The sequence below is a fragment of the Trifolium pratense genome, linkage group LG3, assembly GCF_020283565.1.
Source record: "Trifolium pratense cultivar HEN17-A07 linkage group LG3, ARS_RC_1.1, whole genome shotgun sequence".
NCBI classification, from domain to species: Eukaryota; Viridiplantae; Streptophyta; class Magnoliopsida; order Fabales; family Fabaceae; genus Trifolium; species Trifolium pratense.
Window position 1 is genome coordinate 37867917 of NC_060061.1, and position 25908 is coordinate 37893824.

Below are 25908 nucleotides of genomic sequence, written 5' to 3' on the forward strand. Positions count from 1 at the left end.
TTCTGAAGTATATAAAGGGCACCAGTGATTATGGGATTCTGTATTCCCAGACCAAGAACTCAACATTGATAGGGTATTGTGATGCAGATTGGGCTGGAAGTGCTGATGATAGAAAGAGCACTTCAGGAGGATGCTTCTTTTTGGGTGACAACTTGATCTCATGGTTCAGCAAGAAGCAGAATTGTGTGTCTCTATCCACTGCAGAGGCTGAATACATAGCTGCAGGTAGCAGTTGTTCACAGCTAATGTGGATGAAACAGATGCTGAAAGAATATAATGTCGACCAAGATGTCATGACATTATATTGTGACAACTTGAGTGCAATCAATATATCAAAGAATCCAGTTCAACACTCAAGAACCAAACACATAGACATCAGGCATCATTTCATCAGAGACCTTGTTGAAGAAAATTGTGTGGAACTCAAGCACATTGGTACAAGTGAACAGCTAGCTGACATTTTTACAAAGGCGCTTGATGCTAATCAATTTGAATTTTTAAGGGGCAAATTAGGAATTTGCCTGCATGAAGAAGCATAGCAGTTACTGCAGTTGTGGCGTGCAAAAGGAAACCGTTTTCTCTCCCATCAATCAATGCACGCTAATTTAGGGAAATCATTACAAACTTCCCTTAAATACATCATCACACGCATTCAATTGCCTTTCTTCCAAATTCTAACCTTTGTCTGCAAACCCTATTCTCTCACTTTGCTCATCAAACTCCATCTATCCATCTTCTCAACCCTCAAAAATCATCATCCAAACATGTCTGAATCTTCCCAAACTACAAAGTCCGGTCGTTCTACTCGATCAAAGGCACTAATCATCAAGGATGTTGTACCTGTTACAACTGTTCGTGCTTCCAAATCCAAAGCTCAAACAAATGTCGCTGAGAGGAAAGGAAAGGGAAAATCTGTTGAAAAGAAGAAAACTTCAAAAGTAAGTGATGCTATCTCTCCATCTGATAATAAATCTGAGAAAGGAACTTCTAAAAGGAATAGAAGGGATTATAAATCTAAGTTTGCTCTGTCTATGTCTGATTTGGTTTTTGATTCGAATGTTAACACATCTGAGAAAGCAACTGAAGTAAACCCCAAAACTGTGTCTGATGTTGTTGAAACAATCGTGTCTACCGGTGATAACCCTAGTCTAGAAAAATTGGGGTCTGATGCTGAAAAGAGAGATCTGAATAACATGCCTGTTGATACTGAGATGGAAGACACTCCTACAGAGGTTGAGCCTAATATTGCTGATAAATCACCAACAATTGCTGAGATGGTGGCTGAAAAATCAACCCCTGTTGTTACTGAAGAGGTTGTCATGCAAGATGTTGAGACATCCTTGAATGAGAATGAAGATGCTGAAACTGTTGAGGAAGAACCTGTGAAGGAAACTGTTGCTGAAAAGGATGTTGAGACAACTGCCACAACATCTGAGTACACAGATGAACAAACTGGAACTGGTGATGAAGGAGCTTCTGATGATGAAGTGGACACTCAATCTGAAGAGAGCAACCAGTCCATCCCAACAGAAGAACAAGAGGTTGAAGCTGACAAGCCTGCAGAAACTGAGAAAGAAAAAGAGAAAGATGTTGTTGATGTTGATAATTATGTCACCACCAAGACTGCTGAAAAATCAACTGGTGGTATAACAAAGAGATTGAGAAGCTGTACAGGGAAGGCTGTGGCCACTGCAAGCAAGACTCCTGCACCAAGAGTGAAAACAAAAGGTGTTGGACCAGTCAAAGGTTGGAGCAAGGTTCTCTCCCCTCCTGCCAAGAAGAAGGAAACTCTGAAGAGAAAGAAGGAGTCATCTAGTGACTCAGACTATGATGTTGCTGAAGATGTTGTTAACATCTCCTCTGCCAATCCTAAGAAGACTACTGTGAAGAAGGCTCCACAAGGTATTGAAGAAGCCCCCTGTGATAACATTTCATTCCATCGTGCTGCCTTTGCACTGAGATGGGACTACATTTACCAAAGGAGATTGGCTGTTGAAAGGGAACTGTCCAAAGATGCTCTCAAATGTCAAGACATCTTTGAATACATCAAGGAAGCTGGTCTGATGAAGACAGTCTGTGATTTCAGTCCATGTTATGAGCTGCTTGTGAAAGAATTTCTGGTGAACATCCCGGAAGAATGTGATAACCCACTGAGCAAGGACTACCATAAAGTTTTTGTCAGAGGTAAATGTATCAAATTTTCTCCTGTTGTCATAAATAACTACTTAAATAGGTCTGTAGAACCTAAGGCTGAATTAGAGGTTGCTAATGATGTTGTGAGTGCTGAGATAACTGGTGGTAAGGTTAAGGTCTGGCCTACAAAGAAGCTGATTCCCACGAGTAAATTGAATGTCAAATATGCCATCCTCAATAGGATAGGGTCAACCAATTGGGTACCAACCAAGCATGCAACCAATGTTGCAACCAACCTGGGTAGATTTATATATGCTGTAGGAACCAAGTTTGACTATGACTATGGAACCTTTATTTTTGATCAAACCATTAAGCATATTAGATCAACAGCTGTGAAAATGCCAATAGCATTTCCCTCGTTGTTATGTGGAATTATCTTGGCCCAGTATCCAGACATTAAGGCTGTGACTGACACTCCCAAGAAAAGGGAATCTGGTTTTACTTTTCATCATAAGCTCTTTGGTAATCACAATGTTACTGATCATGTTGGGACATCTGCTGCTGGAGCTGGTGTTATGACCAAAAGGGAGATTATTGCTGGTTTGAAGGTTCAATGTCAGGACATTGATAAACAGCAGGCTGAGCTTGAGGAAAGGAAGAAAGTGTTTTTAAAGATGATTGAAGGATTGGAAGCTGATGAAATACCTGTCAAAGCTAGTGCAAATGTGGCTGCTACAGGTGATCAAAACAATGCAGATGAGGATGAAGGTTATGCTACTGCTACAGATGAGGATGAAGCCTCTGACAGTAGTGATGATGAATGATTCTGTAATCTGTTTAATATTTTACTGAACTTTGTTATTTGTTTTGTGGGTTGTTTGTGCCCTGGATTTTAGCACCTTCTGAGTGCATGGTCTGTACTTTTAATTCTGCACTTTGGATACTTAACTTTCCTGTTTTGGCACATTTTGTGGCTAAAAAGGGGGAGTAGTACTTTGGTTTGTTTTGTTTCTGCTACATGTTGTTGTGTCTTTTGTTATGACATGTTTTAAGTAGCAGTAAGCAAGTATTCAGGGGGAGTTTGCTACTGAATGGATGCTGCCCTGATTGGACGAACAGGTGCTAGAAGATGTGCTCCCATATGTCACAACAACTTTGATGACATATGACATATGATTTATGTTTTGCTCTGATACCACGTTTTTTATTTTGCTCGAGGCAATTTGATGATAACTCCGCTGCTGCTGCCTCTGATGCATATATTTTCACCTATGTGAAATTTTGTTTAAATGATGCTCTAACATTCCTTCTTTTGTGTGACCATGGTGTTTTGAAGGATTGCGCTCTTTATATCTCTCAAGGGTAATGGCCTGAAATTGTTTTAGCCAAAAATTGCCAAAGGGGGAGATTGTTGGATATTTGAATTGGCTTAATTTTGCTAAAACAAATATACTAACAAGATGTTGGAAAACATGTTACAACATCATATTTATTCAAGGAAATCTCGCGCATTTATGAGAGCATCTGCTATTTATGGAAATCCACTTAAAGAGCACGCTCAATGGAGATTTGATCTGATCAGGTATTTTAAGGATAAGATAAGACTTAATGGTACAACGGTATGATCACAATTATCCTATAAAGTCCTTAAACACTTTTGGAAAGTTTCTATACATTCTTAATGAAGATCAAAAGAGAATCAGATCATCCTTTATGATTCTCAAGGAGCGTCTGAGCATTTGTGAAGAAAGAGGAGCGTGCCTAATCATTATATATACGAAGACCAAGCTCAAGAATACATATCTCATGGAAAAATATTAGTTCATATATTGAGTCTTTGTTGAGTCTTTTATTGTTTGATTGTAATTCTTGCTTGTGGATTCTATAACACGAGTTAAGAAGTAAGTTTGTTATTTTAAGGTTACTCCTAAGCTTTGAAGTACGGAGTTTACCGTGTGTGATTCACTTGAAGCTTTTAAGCAAAAGTGAAGTGTTGTCTTGGCAAGTTGTCGCCACATCATTCTTAACATTGTATAATCAACACAGGTTGTGTTGTGTGAGTGGAAGTGAGATGGGATCTCATGTCTAGGAGTTCCTAGGCAGAAGTTGCATGAGTAGTGTCGAGGTTATAAGACGTAAACCAGGGGTTTGCTGGAGGTCTTAGTGTAAGGCGTAAATCCTAGGGTTTGCTGGAGGTCTTAGTAACTAGAGCTATTAGTGGATTTCCTTCCTGGATTGGTATCCCCCAGAGTAGGCAGTTGGCTGAACTGGGTTAACAATTACTTGTGTCATTTATTTATTTTCTGTCAGTTTTTATATGTTATTTAAGATGTGCCAACAATAGAAACAACGTTAATCATAAAGTAGTTGTTGGGACATCTTAGGCAACATCATTCTAGTGATACCAGAATTTCAATTTGAAAGAATTGCCTCCTGAGTACAAACCAATGAGTTGTAAATGAATTTTGAAAAATAATCTAAAACATTATAGAAATTTTTGATAAATACAAGGCTCACCTTGCAGCCAATGATTTTAGATAAAGAAAAAGATAGATTTCTTCAAAAGTTTTTCTCTGTCACAATAATAACATCCATAATGGTACTAAAATATTTTGATGCTATTTATAACTGAAAAGTACACCAAAGGGATGTCAAAACTATTTTTCCTTTGTTTTTACGGTGATTGGAAGAAGAAATTTATTTGGAACAACCTAAATATTTTGTAACTCATGGGTGGCAAGAAGAAATAAAATTAAAATTAAAATTAAAGTCTATAAGTCATATAGTACTTTATATGGTCTTAAATAAACCATAAGAAATGTCATGAAGAGTTTGACAATTTGATGATATCAAATTATATCTAGTGAATGAAAGTGACAAATGTACTTACTATAAACTAGTAAATAACATTTGATTGATCATATGTCTCTATGTAAGTGATTTACATATTTAGAGAAAACATTCGTGTTGTGAATGGAGTGAAACCATTGTTGTCTAACAACTTTGATAAGAAAGAGTTCGAAAAGATAGATGTAATCTTAGTTATTAAGATTATTAACTCATAAATGAGAATTCTTTAAATCAATCACACTATGTTGAGAAGATCTTTAAGAAGTACAATTACTTTGGCGGTAAACGTACTTGCACACCTTACGATCCAAGTGTAAAATTATTTAAGAACATGGTGAAGGTGTTAAACAAATTGAGTATGTGAGCATCATTGACAGCCTTTGGTATGTCACTGATTGTATTAGACCCGACAATGCATTTGTTGTGGGTATTGTTGTCCAGGTTTATCAGTAAACCTAATAATGAGCATTGGTATGCTATTGACAGGTTCATGAGATACCTTAAAAGAACCATGAATCTTAGATTATATTAGCAGAGATTTCTTGTTGTACTTGAAGGATCCAGTAATGTAGATTGAAATATATTATCATATGGTCCTAAAAATAGTAGAGAAACTATATCTTGGAAATCAAAGAAACAGATCATACTGGCTCTGTCCACTATGGAATCTGAAATGATAGCATTATTGACTGCTAATGAAGAAGCAAGACAGTTGAGATACTTGCTAGCTAAGATTCCTTTATGGAATAATCTATACCAGATGTGTTGATCCATTGCGATAGTACCGCGGCTATTGCATAAATTGAGAACCGTTATTATAACGGTAAGAGACGTCAAATAAGAAGAAAACACAGCACAGGGAGAAAAGTTACTCTCTAGAGGAGCTGTAAGAATGGGTCATATACACACTGATGAAAGTTTAGCAGATCCTTTGACGAAAGGAATAGCTAAAAATGAAGTCCATAATACATCAAAGAAGATGAGACTAATGCCTATGAATTGCTCATAATGGTAACCCAACCTAAAAGACTGGAGATCCCAAGAATTAGGTTCCAATGGGTAAACAACAAGTTGTGAGTGGTAGGAAATGATCATGCAAGTGAAGAAGCATGAATCCTGAAGCGGATGTGAAAGGATGAGATAATAGAAACTCTTAATGAGATCTATACTCTAATATGAGTGGCGTACCAAGCTTCAGGAGTACTCCAGATAGACTCACCTATATGAATGTGGAACTGAGGCCGGTTCCTATGGAGTTTTGAGGCGAATTCCTAGAGCGTTCATGAAACCGGGATACACGTGCAGGGCCATTAAAGCACGGGCTTTTAAGATACACCTTAAGAGAGGTTGTGTGCGGGTTTGAGAAAAATCTGAGATAGAGTTCAAGACAAGCGTCACTCTTGTTAAATCAGGCTCTTACTTGCTATGTGAAGGTTCAAGACAAGCGTCACCTTTGCTTATGCACAATCTTATCGAAGCGTCCTACGCTATTTTGGAATTTTCTTTTAAATTCAAGTGGGGGATTGTTGGAACAAAGAGCACATAATGTGTGAATTGAAAATAAAATGTTTGAGTCCCACATCGGGTACTAGAGCATACTAGTATGTATTATATACTAGTGTGTATTTTGAGAATAAAAATAATGAAAATAAACAATGTTGTAGAAACTTATTTGAGTTACTAAATAATAGGGAGAGTAGTAGAAAAAGTCAGAGCATGTGTTCCTATTTTCACGACCACCTCATCCATTTTTATTAAATCTCAGAATGATCTTAAAAGGAAGTTAGTGGAATAATTACAAAAAAAAAAAAAAAGGTGTTAATTAGTTTTTAGAAACTAACCCTAAATATAAAGCATAAACGGTGTTGTTGAGAATCTGGTCTCAAATACACGCACATGCTATTCAGGGCCGGTTTTGGGCCTGGGCTTCCAGGCCTCCAGCCCAGGGCCACAAAAAAAGGGGCCACAAAAAAAATAAAATGGTAATAGGTAGTAATATTGGGGGGGGTTTAAATAGCAACAATAGTGGCCCAGCAACATTTATGGCCCAACAAAACATAAGTAGACAAAAAAAAATCATAATTAGATAAAAAAAAAATATATATTTCATAATTAGATCAACAAAAAAAAAATATATATATATATTTAAAAAAAAAAACATAATTAGAAAAGGGGTATATTGCTTCTAAACACTTTCTCTTTCACCCCTTCTTCACCCTTGATCAACTTCAGCGATTTCACTTCCTCATCCTCCGATTCCTCCCTTCACCGAATCACCAATTTCGTCACCGCACCGTGAAACTAAAGGGGGATTTTTCGTCCTCCCTTCTTCTCTCTTTCTCGATCTCTCTCAATGAAACTAAAGGGGAAAATCATAACCCTAAGAAAAAAAATCAAAATTCAAGGTTAGTATTTAATTGATCAATTGTTTTTGTTTTTAAATTGTTAATTTCTTCTTTGTTCATTATTAGGAAAGGATAGTTCATATCATAGTTGTTGTTGATGATGATGTTATTGTTGTTGAACATGAGGGTTTTTTTTTTTTTTTGACGAAAATTGTTGAACATGAGGTTATTTGTGCTAATAGTCTATTACTAAATAAGGATGTTGTTACTTGTTGAAAATTTCAGGTCTACTAGGTTCAATTTCAGGTCTACTAAGAGCTTTTTTTAAGTAGCTAAAATGTATTTTGATAATATTGATTACAATATGACTTTTTTTTTATTAGTCACAACAATGAATAATTATTTTTGATGTTATTGAAATTGTTTACAATTTAGATATATTATATTTTTATAAGGGGTCCATTTTTATTTTTTTGCCCTGGACCTCTAAATACTCGGAGACGGCCCTGATGCTATTAGAGCACTTGAATTAGTTTTACAATCAACACTGATAGTGTTTACAGAGATGGTTGGTTCTAAAATCGATGGCTAATATTGTGAGGGAAGAAGCCGAGCTTAACAGCAACTATGGCATCTTGTCATGTAATGGTTTGATTCAACTAGCAATTGGTATTCTCATTCCTTTTTTTTATCCTTTTAATATTGGCAAATGATTTATGAATAATCATTATCGGTTGATTTAATTGTGTGTGATATATACTTGATTTGGTTAGACAAAACTTTTCTCTATTTCAAGTGTACATATATTTGTCGTAAAGTGGAAATCATGTTTTATTGCATTCAATTCATAATATAACTAAATGGATATTGTTAATTGATATCATGACCACTTGTTATTAATTTTTGTATCAAACCAAGTGGCTGTTACTGATCTATATCGGTAAGCGCCATTAGAATACTAACAGTAATATTAGTATTATTATTATGTTTTAAGAGTGATCATAGTATCACAGTTCCTTCAAATTTAAGAATGGTTATAGCGTCACATTCCCTATGATTTGAATGGTCTTAGTTACCATATGAGAATGGTCTCAGTACCATATTTTTTTTTGAACAAGCAGTCTCAGTACCATATTAGAATGGACTTAAAACCATAGCGCACTGGTTTTAGTACCATATTTGAGGGTGTAATTCTTGCCCGATATCTACAGTGCAGTATTTATCGGTATCAGTAGAGAACTGGGCTGTTTTATCCTGGAGACTTCGTGGTTGATCGTTTGCCTTGCACAATTTTGGGCAGTGCCGCGAAACGTCTTAAAGAAAGCGTATTCACCCGCGACTCAGTCCAGTAATCTCTTCGGTGGCTGAAAATTATTTTTAACGATTTTTGAACCTCGGAAACAACAGAAATGCTCTGGGTTTTTTTTACTTCAAGTGCCACATACACATACAAATATGTATGCTTGAGTTGGATAATGATTTATGGTTTCTATATATTTTTTTTAATGGCAAATAAAAAATATATATAAAAAGAAGGCTTAATTAGTCTATTAGTCCCTTAAAAGATATTTTAGGTTTCACAATAGTCCCTTAAAGAAAAAAAAAATTCGGATTGGTCATTTAAAGAAGAAAAAAACCCGGATTGGTCCCTTAAAAACATATATGTTTGTCATATTGGTCATTTCCGTTAAATTTTAACTCCAAATATAACAAAAAATTCCAATGGTTAAAATTTTAAAAATTAATAAGGTTTTTGGTGGACCACTTACACTTAATGACATCCACAATTCAGTCAACTAAAACTAACGTTTTTTGTAAAAAATTGACGGAAAGCACCAATGTGAGAAACAGATGTGTCTTTAAGGGATCAATCCGGACTTTTTTTCTTTAAGGGACCATTCTGAAACCTAAAATGTCTTTAAAGGACTAATAGACTAATTAAGCCTAAAAAGAAATGAAAATCCAGTCCATTACAGAAATCTATTATTTATATGTTTGAGAGTTTCTCTCTCATGAAAAAATTCATATGTGGCGGTCTCTCAAAACTCCTCAAAAAATCATCCTACATGTCATTCAATGACGCTTTCACAGCCTACGTGTCATTTAACTAGAACTTTTACATTTTTTGATATAGATTTAAGAGTTTCCTTTAATAATCAATGCTAAATTATAAATATATATAGAAATATTTTATTCTTATAAATTATTTTGATCAGTATTCAATGTTTAGATTTTTGCTTCGTTTAAAAAATGTTCAACAATATTTTTTTATTCTTAATATTCTAATAGATGACATTATAGTTGCGTCAGAAAAAATACATGACATTAATTTTTCTATTTAAAAAGGAAATATTCAATTCAAATAATTCTAATACAAAAATAATTCAATTCAATAAAAAAAAAAATTGATTCAAATAATTCTAATTCTAATTAAAGGAAAATAATTTTTCAAAAAAAAAAAATTTAAAATTAAAATAATTGTACAATTTCAAATAGTTGTCTTTTTTAGATATTAACTAAAAAAATGGTTTTTTCTTTATAAGTTGAGAAAAAAACTTATAATTTGGAATGGTGAAATATATCGTATAGATAAATTGGTCATTTTTCTAAGAAACTTTGACTAATTTTTAAATGTTTCAAATGTTTAATTTCACTTTTATCCACTTTAGTTGATCAATTTTTGCTTATATTTTGGGACGCAGAAAGTATCTATAATATCTATTATCTATTATTTATATGTTTATAAGTTTCTCTTTCATGATCTTTCTCCTAAGTGGCAACCTCTCCTTAATCTATGTAATAGGTGACACCTATTATTTGATTAGTAAAAAAAAACTGGATTATTATTTGAGTGCATTTGTCTAAATTACCTTTAACATAAATGAGTAGTTTTACAACAAATTATTTTTACATTATATACATGCACAAAAAATATGAAAATAATTTATTTTAAAATTAAATTAATAGATTCCTTAATTTTTATTTTGGTCCTCTATTATTATTATTATAAATTTTGTTGATTCAAATCAATTGATTATTCTTTTCTTGAACATTGCATTCTGTATTAAATATTAATAATAATTAAAAGTCAAACATTTCTCAAGTATTAGTTATCAATGCTCAATTATAAACATATATAGAAATTTTTTATTCTTATAAATTAATTTCTTATTTTGTTCCTTTTTTTTTATGAATACATTATTTTTGTTTTTAATCCCACCTTATTAGCATTTAATTGAATTAAATTGATTGATATTTTATGGGAGTCTTCACTTCTTAGAGAAGTTTTTATATTAATTATTCGCTTATTACTGGCTTATTTTAGAAATTTCCTTATATAAAATCAAAATATGATTCATTTATTCGGTGGATATATATAAGGTCTATAACATAAAATAAATCACATTTTTCTATCCTCATTTTCTCCTCTCTTTTTTCCTCTAATACTCACTAATTTTTCTATCTATTGTCCCTTTTATTTTAATTTTAATTTCTTCTTCTTTGATCAATAATTTTTTTGACGGATTTGTTCAAGTTTTCTTATGTTTCTTTTTTGCCTGATTTTTTTTGTTTCTTTTTTATTATTTAGATTATTTTATTTTGATGTTTATCATTTTTTTTATTAAGCCGGTTTTTGTTTTCGACAGGGATTCAATTGAAAGACGGGAAGAAATGCATCACATTCTCACAAAATGAAAGTTGGAATATCAGTAAAAATGTATATATGAGCTAAAATGTGGCCTATATGTTTAATTGTTGGATATACTAAGAAATTGATCAAATGATGTATTTTCTCAATAGTGTTAAGTTTATCTTTATCTTATTTTTTTTCTATTGTAAATTTTCTTTTATGTTTTAGTTTTGAACAAGGTGATCTATATTATATTGGATTTTGTTTTTGAAAATTGCAACGGATTGAGTAATTAGGTGTTCATATGTTATATTACAAACATTTTAATATTTGTACCAAAAGGTGAAGAAATATTTTAGTTACACATAATTTACAATTTTGCAGGAGACTAAATGTGTAAAAAATTATCATTCTTGTGTTGTGAACAATGTAATGGGTTAAGTGATGGTGGAAGTGCAGTCTCTTTGAGATAGTTGTTATTGGTGAATTTATTTGTGGTGTCAAATATGGACTAATCTCGCCATTTTAGGGTAGATTGAAATTCTGGCATTTATTGTTTATAAAAAAAAATTCTGGCATTTATTTATTGTTGAAATAGATACTGAGTTTTGAAGATTCTATAGATTTCTTTTATTCCCACATGTGAGAATATTTTTCCACACGGGGACGTGGGAGTAAATTCCCAGAAGAAAGCGAATGTCTACAATAGAGAGATGACGATTAAGAATAGATGCATAATACCCGTTAGATTAATTTTGCATAGTAATTTTCTTTTTTTTTTTGCAAAAATAAAAGAACTTGCAGAGACTGATGAAACGGAAAAAAAATAACATGTAGTTTAAGTGGAATATCATTTTCCATTCCGCCAATCCTCTTTAAAATTTCCAAAATTGATAACAATATTTTTCATATTTAAATAAATTATTACATTAAATGTAAAATTAATTTTACAAATGATTAAAAAATCACAAAATATTTTTTCTGACTCAATAATTAAAAAATAACAAAATATTAAAAGTTTAATTATTCATATTTTTCATTGAGCATTAACCCGTGCGAATGCACGGGTAAGTTATACTAGTAACAAAGAGTATAAGAAATATTCCTAAAATAAAACAATATGAAGCAAAATGAGGAGAAAACACCACAACACACTCCACCTGAACTGTATAATGATCCCAACTCTAACAGAAGGATAAGGAGATCAAGGTTTTGGAAGTGGTTTTTGAGTACTAAAATGGTGAAAGTTTGTTTATTATATGAATGGTTATGTGAGCCTTTAATTTGTATCAGAAGAGTTTAGGATTGTGCTCGTTGTGGCTGCATTGCTGGTGATTTACTTTCTGTATTTTGCTGGTTTTTTATTCTCTGCTCGTTGTGGCATGCAGAGTGGCTGTTCTGTTTTTAGGGAGAGTGTTGGTAGCATTATATTTTTGCTTTGAGTTTGTTTGGTGGTTTGGTTGGTGTGAACCGTATGTTTATATGGCCCTGTTTTGTATGTTTAGGTTATTTTGCTTTATAGGGGTTTAAATACACATTGTATTGTAATTATTCCCTTGTACTCTTTTTTCTTCTAATATATTTTTATTTTAGCCTTTTTAAAAATAAAAAAAATCAAAGCAGAGTATGACAGGGAAATGTAACTTACTTTGGTTTCTATATAGAAGTGCTACCTAGTCTATACAAATTTTTGGTAAATGTAACTTACTTTGAAGGGTAATTGAACTTAGTTTGTTAGCTTTTTTATATTATCTTTATTTGGAAATAGAACCTCATTGAAAAGTTATAACAATTTGGTACCTCTTAAATTTTTTTTTAAGGTAAATGCTTATTTAGCCCTTGCAAAATTTCTCTTTTTTAATAAATATTTCATTTTAATATAATCAAATTTCTTTCTGATGCAAATTGGTTGTCAAAAAAAAAATAATTCTGATGCAAATAGTTTTTGACATAAAATAGTTGTTTCACATTAATTGTTATCACAAAAATGTTTATTTATGTTAAAATGGACTAAAGGGTATATTTACATAAGAATAAGGAGAGTGTAATTCAAGCATCTTTTAACGAAAGAGAGTGCAATTTACTCTCTCTCTCTCTCTCTCTCTCTCTCTCTATATATATATATATATATATATATATATATATATATATATAATCAAGTCAAAAAAAGTCAACTCATGAAGCAAATGTCATTCAAGAAAGAAAAAAAACTTGTGAACCAAATGAGTCGACTATATATATAACTCAACTCAGGTTCAATTCATTTAATTAACAAACTGTTTTTTTAGCTCAAATTCAGCTCATTTAATTCAAAAAGCAAGTCCAAAAAATCGATTATCGAATTGTATCTTAAACATTGTTCGAGTTCGCTCGACTAATTGTTAGTCCTACTTCCATCCGATTGAAGAAAGAATGAAGAGAGTTTAATTTATTTTTTTTTGAAGAGATTTTTCTATTGATGTTTTTATGATTAATCTCTTGAGATTTTGTGCATAATTTACTTCGATATTGTATGATGGTGTGTTCTCTCTTTACTTCCTGCACACGTTATTATTAATTACCTACCATTAACACATAAATGGAAAGTAATTTAATTCTGAGAGAAATATTATAAAAAAAATTGATATCTCTCTCTGTCAATCTTTTTTAGTCTAAAATAAAAGCCGTAAAACCGCGTTTCGTGTGAAGAAAGAACAACAAAGGTAACAAAGATTTAAGGGTTCATTCATTCATGATCCAAAGAAGAAGAACAACAACAAAGTAATAGAGAAAGAAAGAAAAAGAAGAATGGATTTTTATCAACCACTCAGTTACCAAACTGATGTTTCCCTCAACATCACACAACATTTGTTTACAAAGCCAGAATTTCAGAACAACAACATTGTATTCTCACCACTCTCACTCTTCACCGTACTCAGCATCATCGCTGTCGGATCCGAGGGACCAACACAACAACAGCTTCTCTCATTCCTCCAAGCCAACTCAACTGATCAACTCAATTCCTTCTCTTCTCAACTTATTTCTTCTACACTCTCGGATGCTTCTTGCTTTGGCGGGCCTCGCCTTTCTTTCGTTAATGGTGTGTGGGTGGAACAATCTCTTTCTCTTCAACCTTCATTCAAAAAATCTGTCACTACAGATTATAAGGCTGATTTGGCTTCCGTTGATTTCAAAACCAAGGTATGGATTTTCTTTCTATTTACTTATTATTTCTTAACTTCAAGATTTTGTAGCTAATTTGTAATATCTTGCTACAGTACAGAACTTTTTGGTTCTGCAAAATTTTAATAGAAAGCCAACTACAAACTTTATAGTGGTTGGTACTGAAGAAAGTAACTAACTCAATACTTTAGCATACAAACTAAAATGTTTGTGACAAATTCTATGTACTATAATTGATGTCTTGCCAAAGTAGATGGTATATTTGATATGCATTTGCATCCAACTGTTTTATAGGAACAGAATATGTGAATATGTATGATATTTAGACTAGCAAAGAGTTCAATTCTTCTATTTAAATCCTCATGAAATTGATATTTTTGCCCTATTGATTTTATATTGATTTTAAGGCTGGTGAAGTGATTGAAGAACTAAATTTGTGGGGGAAAAAGAAGACAAATGGTCTTATTGAAACTATGGTTCCACGTGGAGCAGTAGATAGCACAACCAAACTCATCTTTGCAAATGCATTGTACTTCAAAGGAACATGGGATGAGAAGTTTGATGCTTTGGAAACGAAAGAATATGATTTTCATATTCACGATGACAACTCAGTTAAGGTTCCCTTCATAACTAGCACGAAAGATCAGTTTATTAGTGTTTTCGATGGTTTCAAAGTTCTTGGCCTTCCTTATAAACAAGACAAAGATAAACGTCGATTTTCTATGTATTTTTTCCTTCCTGATACAAACGATGGTCTCCCACTTTTGATTAAGAAGTTGGCTTCTGAATCTAAGTTCCTAAAAAGCAAGCTTCCTAATAAAAAAGTGGAAGTAGGTGACTTCAGGATTCCCAAATTTAAAATATCATTTGAGCTTGAAACTTCAAATGTGTTGAAGGAACTAGGAGTGGATCTACCTTTCTACCCTGGAAGTGTAACAAAAATGGTGGACTCTCCTATGGATAAAGACCTTTATGTTTCTAAAATATTTCACAAGTCTTTCATTGAAGTAAAAGAAGAAGGCACTGAAGCTGCCGCAACAACAGTTGGTACAATGGCTGGGTCTTCTTGGGGTGGTTTCACTCCGCCTCAGATAGACTTTGTTGCTGATCATCCTTTTTTGTTTCTCATAAGGGAAGATTTTTCTAAAACAATACTCTTTATTGGGCAAGTGCTCAATCCTATAGATAAGTAGTTTTAAATGACTTATATTGGACTATCATTAAATTTTATCTACAAGTTATCAATTTCCACCAAAATTATGGAGTAGCAGAGTGTTCATCTTTTACATGCCTATGTTTGACTTGTCTTTGTTGCTAATTTGATCACTTTTTGTTTATTGTTATGGATAGATATGGTTCTTCAATCACGAAGTTTGTTTGAAAAATATTTCCACTTAGTTTTCATTGTCCCTTGCATTTTAATCATATCCATAACTTCTTGTCAAAAAAAAAAAAAAAACCATGTCCATAAATTTATATTTGATTGGGTTTGCTTCGATTGGTATTTTAGATGTGAGAATTGAGTTTTTAAAATTGAGATCGGTGAAAAGAAACATTATTTCATACCAGCCGTATTGAATTTCAGAAAATAATTTTAATGGATAACACAGAAAACCCTTTAAATTTAATGGAGTTGGATAACTTTGCTGGAATGAATGAGGAAGTGGGTAGTGTGGCTGTGTAGTTGAGAATTTGAGATCGGCAAAAGAGGAAACATGATTTCATTATTGGTTCTTCAAACTTTTTTGGTTAATTCAAATGGTGCGGGAATAATTTGATTAACGTTTTATAATTTTAGAGGGGGTATTTATCTATTTGCAAACTTCAATGAAATATTTGACGAATTTTGAAATTTAAGTGATATTTAGCATTTCACTAAAAAAAAAATTGACGGTTGGGATTTGGTGTCAAACTAAAATTTTGATACTTGATATCAATTGACTCATTAAAATTATCTTAATTATACAAATTATTGTCAAACTTATTACTAATATATTAAAATCGATTACCATCAAAGTTTTTTTTTGTTTGAAAGACAAATAAATTTTATTAAGGACAAACACAGTACAAGGAGTACTATGACGCTATAAGGAATAAAAAATCCTTATTTCTTATTACTTTTAACCATATTACAAGTTTTATATCCTTCAATATTATAATTTTACTATAAAAAAATGAAAAAAAAATATATAGAAAGAATATAAGATAAATACCAAAAAAAATGATAAGCTTAAAAATATAAACAAAATAGATTATAGATTTGAACAAAGTAGAACAAATAATTTTACACCGTCATTTAATATCAATTGTCTATTCTGCCAAATAATTTTACTACATTCCACTTTTTTTTGGTACATGAAGAAGGCAAAATTCAAAAAAAAAAACTATGAAATTACACACATAATCCTAGGCATGCAAGCCCCAAAAGTTGACCCCACATATTTGTATGGATTTAATTAATATGCACTAACGGTGTAAAATAATTTTACACTGTCAATCAATATCAACTATGTTTTCTGTCACATCACCCCACTTCACTTCACTTTCTTAACATGACATGGCAGAGTGATGGTTATTTATTGAACGATCGTGTAAAACTATTTTACACCGTCAATGCATATCAATTAAACTCTATTTGTATAGCTAGTTCATGTTCATTTTCATAATTATATAAAATATTATTATTATATGTTTGAAGTTTTAGTTCATCACTTGTCATGTCATGCTTAGTCCAATGCACAATTCTTTATAGCCAACGTTGTATATAAGAAACTTGGTGATAGTTGATGTGCGTTAAAGATGGTCTAACAAAAGCTATGATATTGTTATTTATATGAATCTTGTGATGATTCCTTCTGTCTATTTGAATTGAATCAATTGATGCATTTTTATGTTGATTCAAAAGACATGCAATTTCAATATTTTTTTTATTTCACTTTATTCAATTTCACTTTACTATATTCCATTCTACTCGATTCCATTAATTATATTTCATCGATATAGACAGAACTAAACCAATGTACTAGTATTTACCAAAACTACTCCCATGAGTCCATGACTATCCCCCGGTCAACTAATATCGAGATCCGAATTAGGCCAGAGTTAAAAAATAGACCCGAAACCCAAGTCAATTTTAGCATTACAAATTTCCTTACAAAAGCATAATTTAAACGAAAAAAAGTCAGAGTCATAACATTTGACCACGTAAACTCAAAAACAAAAAAAAAAAACTATTATTTTATTCTTTATTCAACACACATGAATAAAACTAGAGTTTGAATTTAGAAAATTTGTGTTATTGTTTCCTTCGTGGCTATTTCTTCCTTTTTCCAATTTCCATGGCATAGCTATTAGCTACAACACTACTCTTTTCTCTCTCTCTCTCTCTCTCACACACGTCACATGAATGAAGACTTCAACAAAAACAAACACCAATGACTCCAACTGCAACTAAGAAATCTTTTTCTTCTTGTTCGGATCAAGGTAGTGGTAAGGGACAATCGATTAAGCAACGTAGACTTACAAGACAGAGGAGATTATGTTATCCTAGTGATAATAATAATAATAATAATCAAGATTGTGAATCTTTTCATTCTAACGAAGCTGTTTCTTTTTCGTTACCGTCTTCTCCTTTACGAACTAGTTCTGATCATTGGTCTTCTTCTGCTGTTCCTCAACCTCTTCCTCTTCCTGAGTCGCCGTTGACTCGACATCATCATGCTGCTGCTTTACCCTTTTCCAGGTTATTTAATTATTTCCACTTCATCAATTTAATTTAGTTATTCCAAACATAGCTCTAATTAATTAGGATTATTTTATTTTATTTTATTTTATTTTATTTTCTTATCAGACTGGTAAACATAGGTGTGAAATTTTGACTTGATACATGTTAGTTTGAAACTTAGATAAATAGAAGAGGTTTTTGTTTGAGTTGATAGATTTGATTATCTCAATTTTCGTATACTAGTTTTTTTTTTTTTTTTTTTTTTGACGGTTATTTATTAGAGATTAATTTATATCATTGACGGTGTAAAACTTGTTTACACCTGTGTCAAATTAAATCACACAAAAAAAAATACACCATAGTGACCAATCGTTAGTTGGTCCAGTGGTGATTGATGTTCGACTTGGTAGGGAGGACCACGGTTCGATTCCCGCAACTGCGGTCGGGAGGGGGCTGGAACCACTTTATGCCAGAACTGATCTTCGAACCAGATTAAACGGTCCAGTGGGCCGAATACCGGTGGTAAAAACCAACATAAATAAATAAAAACACCATAGTGTCACTTTTATAGGTTAGTTTCAAAAATATCTACGTGTGATTTTTTTTTTGTCAGGTAGCCTAGCGGCTTGAAATTTCACCTTTAAAAATGGATAAGTGGAGTGTCTGGGGTTCGAACCCCGACTCCTGCATATAAAATACTGATGTCCCTACCAACTGAGCTAAGCTCACGGGGACACATGGTGTGATTTAATTGGATGCACTATTAAAAATGTTTTACAGACTTATAGTGTTTTAGTATATACTAATTAAATCCTATTTGTTATACTTTAGATTTAATTGCTTGTATTTCAGCATAAATAGTAGATGAACTATGAGTTAGTTGTGTTGTATGGAATGTAGTTTTGTTGTATTGATTTTATTTTTTACTCTCAAAATTATCAGAAAGACGGTGGATCATGATGCTGTGAGAAGCTTAAGGTCTTCTAGCAATTTGAGTAAATCCTCTTTTGACATGGTGAATGGAAATGCAAATTCTGATTTGAGAGTGAATATTCCACCTGCTAGAGGTTTGGTGTCAAGTGAGTTCTTTTTCTCCAATTTTGTTACAGAATCTTGTGAATTCAACAACTATTTAGATGGTTGGTTAATTAACACAATTGACATATAGATGGTTAATGAATATAACCGGTGTCACAACTCGCTAACCATATACTCAAATAATTAACCACAGTTTTGAACTTCATTAAACACGATTTTGAAGCGTAACTTTAAAACCAAATTGCGGTGGTTGATGAATATCATGTAGATTTGAACACAGTTTGGATGGTTAATGGATATAAATTTATATTTGAACACCTGAAAGTAGTTGTTGATGATGAAGTTCAAAATCGTGGTTATTTGTGTTCAATGCGGTTTTAGTTTTGGCACCTTGTTATATTCATTAACTATCTGCTGGACATAATGAACCACATATTTGAACTGTGTTAAGTGTTAACCATCTAAGTTGTTGCCAAATTTGAGTTCTAAGAATAATGCTTTATCTTTCTCGTGTTGTTGTTAATTAATACAGGCCATAGTTCTTGTAAAGATACTGGAAAACACTCACATGATAATGACTGCGAAGGTATTTCCAACACAAAATTGCAATTTGCTACCAAGAGTGCCCCAACAAGCATATTCTCCAGTCCTGTTACTAGTCCACGCAGATTAAGCAATGTAGATTTATTTGATCCTTCCATCAATTTTCCTCAAGATTTTAATGACATTTTGAGATTGCCTGCTAAAACTGCTCGTAGTCCAGACTTGTCTCCTCGTCGTAGCTTGGGGAACCACAGTCCTATTCACCGTCACACTATTCAAGGGGGAGCTCCTTCTCACCACTCTAAACATTATTCCAGAGTGTCTCCTGAATATAACCATGTTGATGCACATCCATTGCCCCTTCCACCGAGAGCTTCACCGCCGCGACAACAATCACCTGCACAGCATCAATCAAATGTCACGTTAAGTCACTCAACAGAAATTTTTCATTCAATGAAGGGTCAATGGCAGAAAGGAAAACTTATTGGACGAGGATCATTTGGAAGTGTTTATCAGGCAACAAACCTGTATGCAGAAATTTTTCTGTTCATTAAGTCTAATCTACTTTTAAGTTTTTCCTTTCTGCATTTACTCACGTGCAGTCCTGTTTTTCTAACAGAGAGACTGGAGCCTCATGTGCACTGAAAGAGGTCGATCTGTTTCCTGATGATCCTAAATCTGCTGACTGCATGAAGCAGCTAGACCAGGTACTTCTTCCAACTTCCAAATACTCTGATTTTACTTTGTTCAAAAACAAGAATACCTCTACTAGAGAAAACATTAAATAGTATGCTGCTGATACTAAATATATATATATATACATCACAGTTAATTCTATACGTCTGTTTGATTTGCCGTGAATCTTTCCCTGAAATGTATTATGGATTTAGCCAAGTTCCCACTTCAGGTTAACTACCATTTTCCAATGTGAAGGGAATGTTATTTTAATCGTAGTAGTTATAGTCTTTTCATCATACTTTTATTTATTTCCATCATCCACCCCTGTCATAGGTTCATCCCTGTCGGTCTGTTGTGTTTCCCAATTCGATGTTGTCATTTCACCAAAAAAGGAAAAAGCAAATTAATTAAGTAGAAAACACACTCATAGAGGGGTTACAATAAAAACTTTATTACTAATGCTTAAAAAAATTTAACCACATAGAAACGACTTTTTTAATCAATAACACATTAACACTGTTGGTACTTAGTACAGTTCACACAAGCAATATCCTTAGTGGTAAGATTTTTCACTACCTAATAATATTGAAGACAAATTGTTGTGCATTACACTGTTCTACAGTTCTGAAGATCTTGGACTTACCATTCATTTTTTCGTAGAATTTTGTCCCTGCAATGATAAATTTTCTTATGTAGCGTAGCCTATATAGTAGTTTGTACACATTTGCCAATTGAGTGACATTTAGTATGTTATTCTGTATTATCCCTACTTTCAGGAAATCAGAATTCTTGGTCAACTACACCACCCCAACATTGTTCAATATTATGGCAGTGAAATAGTAAGTTGTTATTGGCTTTTCCACCAAGTATGCTTATGCAGCAATCATTATGATTGTAAATAAGATTGAATTTGTGAATCATCTTTGTTTTCAGGTTGGTGATCAATTGTGCATATATATGGAATATGTCCATCCTGGATCACTAACTAAGTTTATGCATGAGCATTGTGGGGCTATGACAGAATCTGTGGTTCGCAATTTTACGCGGCATATTCTCTCTGGATTGGCGTACTTACATAGCACCAAGACTATCCACAGGTAACAACTATGTGCTGAATTGAGCTGATAATCTGATATACCTCATTTTATTTTATCCCTTATCCATCATAACATTCCCATATTTACAAAAAGGAACTTACTTTCTCGTTAATTCTTTACCCTTAAACATTTGAATCATAACTCTTAAATAAATGAAAAGATCATGTGAAATTTGTTCCTCCTCTGGTAAAAGAACATTTATTTGGTCTGATTTTTCGGTAATAAAAGTCTGATTGCCATTTTGTATATGTTTCTATAGGGACATTAAAGGTGCAAACTTGCTGGTTGATGCATCAGGCATAGTCAAGCTTGCAGATTTTGGGGTGTCAAAAATTGTGAGTTTCAAATTCTGTTTTTCTATTTACATTTTAATTATGTATGTACATAAATTGTCTTCTAGTCCTTCAACGTACAAGTGTTAATTTGTTGCTATAACTGTAATAATTTGATTATCATTGAATCCAGAATCTTTTTGCTTAGTTTTATTGACTTTTCTGGTGAACTTATTATTTGAACATTGTACTTCTTTTTTAGCTGACAGAGAAATCATATGAACTTTCGCTGAAAGGAAGTCCATACTGGATGGCTCCTGAGGTATTTTGTTACTCCTATTGCCTACAGACTTTTAGATGTGTATTGAGTAATGAAACTTTCCATTTTAACTTTAATTTGTTGATTGAAGCTCATGATGGCTGCCATGAAGAACGAAACCAATCCCAACGTCGCAATGGCTGTCGATATATGGAGCTTAGGATGCACCATCATTGAAATGCTGACAGGAAAACCCCCTTGGAGCGAGTTTCCAGGGGTGAGCACCTTACTATGCTTGTTAACTTATTTTAGTCAAGGATTGCACATATTAGTTCGTTAGTTTAATTTAATATCAATAGCACCTCCACCTTTGGCAGCAGCGTGGGGCAGACATGCAACATCTTCTCTGTGGCAATTATCCTTTTCCCTTGTTTTGGCACGTGTTTCCATCATGGAAAAAGAACTACTTGCTGTGTTATACATCATTTTAATTATGCATGGATTGAAGTGTTTTCTGGTTTTCCCTTTTATTTTAATGTTAAAATATACATTTTAATTTGATTAATCTTTCACGTGTCTAAGAAGGCATTTGAATTCCTGGCATCCGTTAAATGAATTTTTTTTACTTGATAATTTAACATCTTGTTTACATCCTGTCTATTAGCATCAAGCCATGTTCAAGGTACTGCACAGATCCCCGGACATACCCAAAACTTTATCCCCAGAAGGACAGGATTTCCTTGAGCAGTGTTTTCGAAGGAATCCTGCAGAACGACCATCTGCAGCGGTGCTTCTGACACATGCCTTTGTGCAAAATTTGCATGATCAAGATATTATAGTTCATTCACAAGTCTGTCATAAAGAAGACACCATAGTTCATTCACAAGGATTTCATAAAGAAGACACTGGACCCAAAGTAAGTGCTAGTTATATTTAAACCCATTGATCGTGGACTAATGACAAATATTATGAATAAATCAATGATTATAGCCGATGAGATGTTGACTAATGGTTTCTTTTGTAGGATGAACCGCGTAAACACAGTCCAGGACACAGTTCAAAACATAGCCGTGGTGTAGGGCCAGCTTCCTTTCGTGCACGAATTTTTTGCAAAATTCAAAATTTAATCGGGTAACATTTTGGTACCTTTGCTGTTAGTAATTCACATACTGATATGTGGTACAGGACTGACATAATTCTCTTCGTTATTTTGTTTGACAGTGACACTTCCAAAAAAGCTGATACCGAGGAATCTAATCACATTAGATCTTCTCCTGTATCTCCTTGCTCGCTGACTGAAGTTAACAGTCCTCAATCTCCCTTTAATCCTAATAACCGCAATTGCATGACCGTTTCCAAACCCTCCAACATACCCTTCACGATTATGAGAATTGTGAAGCAGCTATGAAGCATGTCATCAGCTGAGATTTAACTTACAGTGAGACAGGGACTTCTGCATGAATTTCTTTTGAGATTTCATCAGCAGTCTTACTGGATATGGCACTTACCATTATAGGATTGTGTAGAAACTAGAAATTCATGAAAATAAATGCAAGAGGCGAATCGCGTTAATTTGCAGTTATTGTTATGTATGTACATGAGAAGGCTAGGTTAGTTGAACCTACTCCACGAGAGATATTATTATTCACATGTAAAATTTAATTTATTATTATATATTTTTTAGACACAACCATGGATGGCAAAACAACGTTAGCTAGTTCACTACTCTGCATGCAATTTGCACTCTGTCCTTTTATGTTTTGTAAAATTAATTGCAATTTGCACTCTATCATCCAGGGGTGTGCATGGTTTGGAAACCACACCACACCTAATTGATGGTTTTGGTTCTAAACCAAAATTATTTCAATAACAAACCGGTTATTTTTTAAAACTAATTTGGATTTGGTTATTAACCGGATCGAACCAATTTATAACCGGTTTATAATAAAATTTAAGTTATTCACATGATCCAATTTTAAATAGGTTTTTTACTTAAACTAATTTTTTTTATTAGTTGATTAAAAAAAATAGATTTATTAATTATTTTAAAAACATAATTTTTCATTAATTTTATGATTGAATTGATTTATAATGAACCCACAAAATATTTTTTTTAAACCCAAATTATTTTTTACTCAGCCGAAAACTTGTTTTTTATATTGTTTTAAAAATATTTTTTATTATTTAAAAAGAGTAATTTTTAAAATTAAAAAATCTGATTTTTAAATACAAAAAAAAACTAATAAATAGGAAAAAATTAAAATACTAAATTTTTGAAAAACTAAAAACATTAAAAACTGATTTTTTTAATTATTTAAAAAAAAACTGAATTTTTTAATTATTTTTAAAAACTAAAAACATTAAAAACTGGTTTTTTAATTATTTTTAAAATAATTATTAAAAATCTGATTTTTAAAATAAAATAATAATAAAATAGTATGGGTGGTTGGTGGTGGCCGGCCGCTGGAGCACCACAACCGGTCACCGTGAAAGTCGTCGGAGGTCCGCCGGAAAACCGCCGTCCGCCGCCGTCCCGGTCGGAGCGCCGCCGCGCCGGCCACTGGTGGTCCGGCGTTGACCACCGTGTTGACCACCGGTCCTCCACCACCTCTTTTAATTAATTAATTTATTATATAATTAAGAATTTTTAAAAATTGAAGATTGGGCCTGAATTAACTATTGGGCCTAAATTTTCAAACTAATTCCAAACTAAATTACAAGAATTTGAATTTTTTTTTCCTACCCCAACAATCTTTCATCTACCCCAACATATTTTTTAAAAGAGGAGTGCTAGCAACACACTCCAATAACAAACACACTCTAACACACTCTCTTTTATTGGTTAAAATTTATATGGGCCCCATAAAAGTTATATGGGTCCATATTTTTTTATGAGACCCATGTGAATTTCAACCAATAAAAGAGAGTGTGTTTGTTAAAGAGTGTGTTGTTAGCATTATTCTTTTTAAAATACTCATTCTACCCTTATCAAATTTTAGTATATTTTAATATTTTTAATTTTATCGTTTTATAACTGTTTCGGTAGACTGTTCAGACTCCCAAAAAACTGTTCCGATAAGTTTTTATCTTTTTCAGTATGTTAAAGTTACCGGAACACTCAGATAGCTAAAAACTATGAATGTTTACCGGAACACTTTTTCAAAAGTGTTCGGGTATGAAAAAAAATTGGAATGTTCTCGTTTTTACTGGAAAAAACTGTTCTGGTTTTTATTAAAGTGTTCCGGTTAACACTAGAGCTTCAACGGCCTCTTAGATGCGGTCGTAACCACTGTAACTGCTTTAATGCTAATAGCTCCGACGAGGACAATTTCGATCACAACGGTAACACACATGAATTAACCACCGATTCTACTGACTCGCTAAGGTAGTAAAATCAAAATTCAGTTTCAGAATTTCAATTTTAGTTTTAGTTTCAATTTGAACTCTATTTTGATTTTGATTTTGTGGATTTTTGTAGAGTTTGATTCAATGTGCAAGTGTTGAAGAGAGGAATTTATTAGCAGATGCGGCGAAGAAAACACAACTACGACGGTCACACGACTTTGTAAAGGCGGCGAATATTCACAAAGGCGCGACTAGTTTATAGTGGTGGATTAATTGGTTATGTTGATTATTCTGCAAAATTTGTCCCTTAATTTGTTGGTACTGCACATGATGCTATTCTATTCATGAATCGGTGATTTCAATTCATGAATCGGTGAAAATCAAATTAATAATATGCAAAGAAACTATTTAATTCAAAAATTTCTTAGTTCTCCACTCTTTACCTTGACTGTTTTGGATTTTAAGTTTAAAAAATTATGCAGTTTAGCCATGGTTGAGTACATTACCGGAAAACATTTGCAAAGTGTTCTGGTGTGTTAATGGTATTACCGGAAAACATTGCCAAAGTGTTCCGGTGAGTTATCTCCATATTTTTCATTTTTAGTGACAGTTTGTCTGTCACTATAAGTCAAATTTCTTGAATTTAAATAATTATACCAAAAATTTTAAAGAAGGTGTTCCGGTAAACAATAATGAACCGGATTACTGTGAAAAAGTGTTCCGGTAGAGGGGAAAATGACATATATTTACGGATTTTATACGTTTAGTGATAGTTTTGTCTGTCACTATAAGTCAAATTTCTTTTAAACTTAAATAATAGAGTAAAATTAT

General features: G+C 32.8%; 2 protein-coding genes across 2 annotated transcripts; both read left to right on the forward strand.

Annotated features, from left to right (window-relative positions):
• Positions 1-13655: 13655 nt before the first annotated feature.
• On the forward strand, positions 13656-15516 carry LOC123916378 (serpin-ZX-like). Its single transcript, XM_045967828.1, has 2 exons — positions 13656-14139; positions 14529-15516. Exons 1-2 carry the CDS (start codon positions 13747-13749, stop codon positions 15312-15314), a joined length of 1179 nt encoding a protein of 392 aa, XP_045823784.1. The 5' UTR covers positions 13656-13746; the 3' UTR covers positions 15315-15516.
• Positions 15517-17373: 1857 nt separating this feature from the next.
• Positions 17374-23425, forward strand: LOC123913597 (mitogen-activated protein kinase kinase kinase 5-like). Its single transcript, XM_045964386.1, has 12 exons — positions 17374-17863; positions 18788-18924; positions 19416-19953; positions 20046-20133; positions 20881-20943; positions 21038-21201; positions 21461-21536; positions 21736-21795; positions 21884-22009; positions 22397-22648; positions 22757-22863; positions 22954-23425. Exons 1-12 carry the CDS (start codon positions 17556-17558, stop codon positions 23138-23140), a joined length of 2106 nt encoding a protein of 701 aa, XP_045820342.1. The 5' UTR covers positions 17374-17555; the 3' UTR covers positions 23141-23425.
• Positions 23426-25908: the final 2483 nt, after the last annotated feature.